This window comes from Montipora capricornis, chromosome 9 (genome assembly GCF_036669925.1).
Source record: "Montipora capricornis isolate CH-2021 chromosome 9, ASM3666992v2, whole genome shotgun sequence".
NCBI lineage: Eukaryota > Metazoa > Cnidaria > Anthozoa > Scleractinia > Acroporidae > Montipora > Montipora capricornis.
Genome location: NC_090891.1, coordinates 39,053,516 through 39,056,015, shown reverse-complemented (window position 1 = coordinate 39,056,015; position 2,500 = coordinate 39,053,516). Strand labels below are relative to the sequence as shown.

General features: G+C 41.3%; 1 protein-coding gene across 1 annotated transcript in view; it reads left to right on the top strand.

Annotated features, from left to right (window-relative positions):
• Positions 1–2,500, top strand: part of LOC138016732 (TBC domain-containing protein kinase-like protein) — a 29,004-nt gene that overhangs the window by 20,791 nt on the left and 5,713 nt on the right. Inside the window, exons 23-24 of the mRNA XM_068863922.1 lie at positions 368–453; positions 1,108–1,144. Coding sequence (XP_068720023.1) covers positions 368–453; positions 1,108–1,144 — 123 coding nt within the window. The remainder of the gene's footprint in view (positions 1–367; positions 454–1,107; positions 1,145–2,500) is intronic.

Sequence of the window (2,500 nt, the reverse complement as noted above, 5' to 3'; positions counted from 1 at the left end):
AGTGTAAATGAAGCTTAAACCGTTAATTCTCTATTTTTACTTTGCAACCGCTCGTACCAATTTATTTTCAGGATACTTTGCCCACATTGTACGACGGGAAGCAATGGCGATAGAATTACGATCGTGCGAAGAAAATAGAAGTGTCGACAATAAATTAAGCCAGTCACAGCTTGAAGCGAATACATCCAGTCGGTGCTAAAGCGCGGGAAAACTATTTTGGTCACTTGACTATCGCATGACGTCACAGCGAGTGAAAACCAAGAATTGGTTGAAAAATTCACCAAAAGCAAACTGCAAAATCTCTTTCCAACATCAAACCCCGTGAATTATACTCGCTTTTTCTCTTCATGTCCTTTATTTGTTTCAGAATATCTAGCAGTTTTTTCTCAGTTGATTGCATTTCATGATCCTGAACTGTTTAACCACCTTCACGAATCTGGCTTTATTCCTGAGGTACGGTCTATTAACGTTTGACTAGCCTGTGTAGCTCGCGGTTTTCTTGTTGCGCATTGTGGAGCTTTCGAACGGCGAAGCCGTGAGAAGGCTGGGGCGGGGGGAAGGGTTGCTCCCTTTTCCCCGCCCCAGCCTTCTCGCGGCTTCGCCGCTTAAAATCTCTTTTCTTAATCTCTCTTAATCCTCTCATTACTACATTAAAAGCTTTTGACTCAAGAACTTCATCATACAATTGTTTCTTTTTTTGATAATGAAGCCTTTTGTTTTGTCTCACGATCTAGTCACTTGTGATAGAGATTGCGAAAAAGCGAGGATCGAAATAGACCCATCACAGATGCTGAATTACAACCAAAAACGGTGGAGTATCTCACGAGTATGTGGCGTAGAAGGAAACGCGTAACTAGGAATATTCAAACCAAATGCCATTATCTCCATCACAAGTTAGTTAATCGTCAGAAAAACTAGAATTCTAGATTATCATCAAGAATTGTGTGACACTAAACAAACCACTCCGCTTAGCTTGTCCAAACGTCAATCAACGTCACCAACAACCCGGACGATTTTACTTCATCAAGTCTTTATATCATCGTATTCTTACCATGAGAAATAAGGTAATCGTTTTTCACGACCTCAATGGGTTATTCTCTTCAACAGCTATATGCAATACCTTGGTTTCTCACGATGTTTTGTCGTAAGTATATTGCGTTTCATACTTGTTATAGGTGAGCTTTAGGGATAATACAGAGATCCTCAATTTGGTTCGAACGAAACCGAAGGCAATCACCAAACGCAGAGCTATCGTTAAGTGACTTCTGTCACTCATTCTTAGAACCCCACCCCCGCCTTTTGCAATTCGTAATAGCCAGCACCCAGGGCCTTCCTAATGAAGTTATAAGAATTCGAGTACGATTATCGAGTTTCCAATTTCAAACCTGTCGCGTCCCCATATTCTTTTCTTGAATCCTAGGTTCTTATTGAGTCAAAAAAAGTCTTGAAGAACAATAACTACAATTAAAAAATTCATTAATAATTCATGATGGAAAGACAAAAGAAATGTTTTATTAATCAATATCTGTATTTCTGATACAGGTTACTCTTTTATTTACATAAATATTTCTTTCGATTTTCCTGGTTAAAATGTCTTAAATCACCAAAAATACCTAGTGTACATTGACACTAAAATGCTGACGTTTCATAAGCACAATACAATATACGCGCCCGTATTGTAAAAAAAGTCTCTGCTTACGAGCCAGAAGGCTCATCAGGCCGGCGCTTATCTCCGGTTTCAGTAGCATGAGTAGCATACTCCCCCCTGGATGGGATGCTAGTCCATCGCAGGGTTACCCCCAGCATTACGCCGGTACCCATTTATACACCTGGGTGGAGAGAGGCACCGTGAGAGTAAAGTGTCTTGCCCAAGAACACAACACAATGTCCCCTGCCAGGCCCCGAACCCGGACCACTCGATCCGGAGTCGAGCGCACTAACCATGAGGCCACCGCGCCGCGCCCGTATTGTATCGGATATTAAATAGGGAGTTTAAGAAACGACAACGGCTACGGCAACGACAACGCCAAAAAGCAGTAATATTATTGGTTGAAAAAACCCAAATGGTCGTGCTGCACGTGCGGCACGCATTTTTGAACAAATCTCTCCCGCACTCGTCAAAACTATTACGTGAAATTACCAAATTTGAGGTTTTGACGACAACGTGGACAAACTACAGTGAATCTTTCAGTCTCGCTCTTTACTTCAAATCCGTCCGCACCAATCCAGTTATAGGACACTTCGCACATATTGTATAATACAAACAAGATTGAAAAACCTAGATACTTAGAATAGCTCAAACGTATATTTTGGAGTGACGTTTTCGTCCCCATAGCCGTCGTGGTTTCTTAAACTCCCTTATGTCTCGTCTTCGGCTCGACATTGTATATCCGATACAATACGGTCGCTCATATTGTATTTAGTACTAGTTAAGAAGTGATTACTTAAATCACCTGAGGTTAATTAAAAGCTGGTGGCCTATTTGATCGAGCAGTAGCGA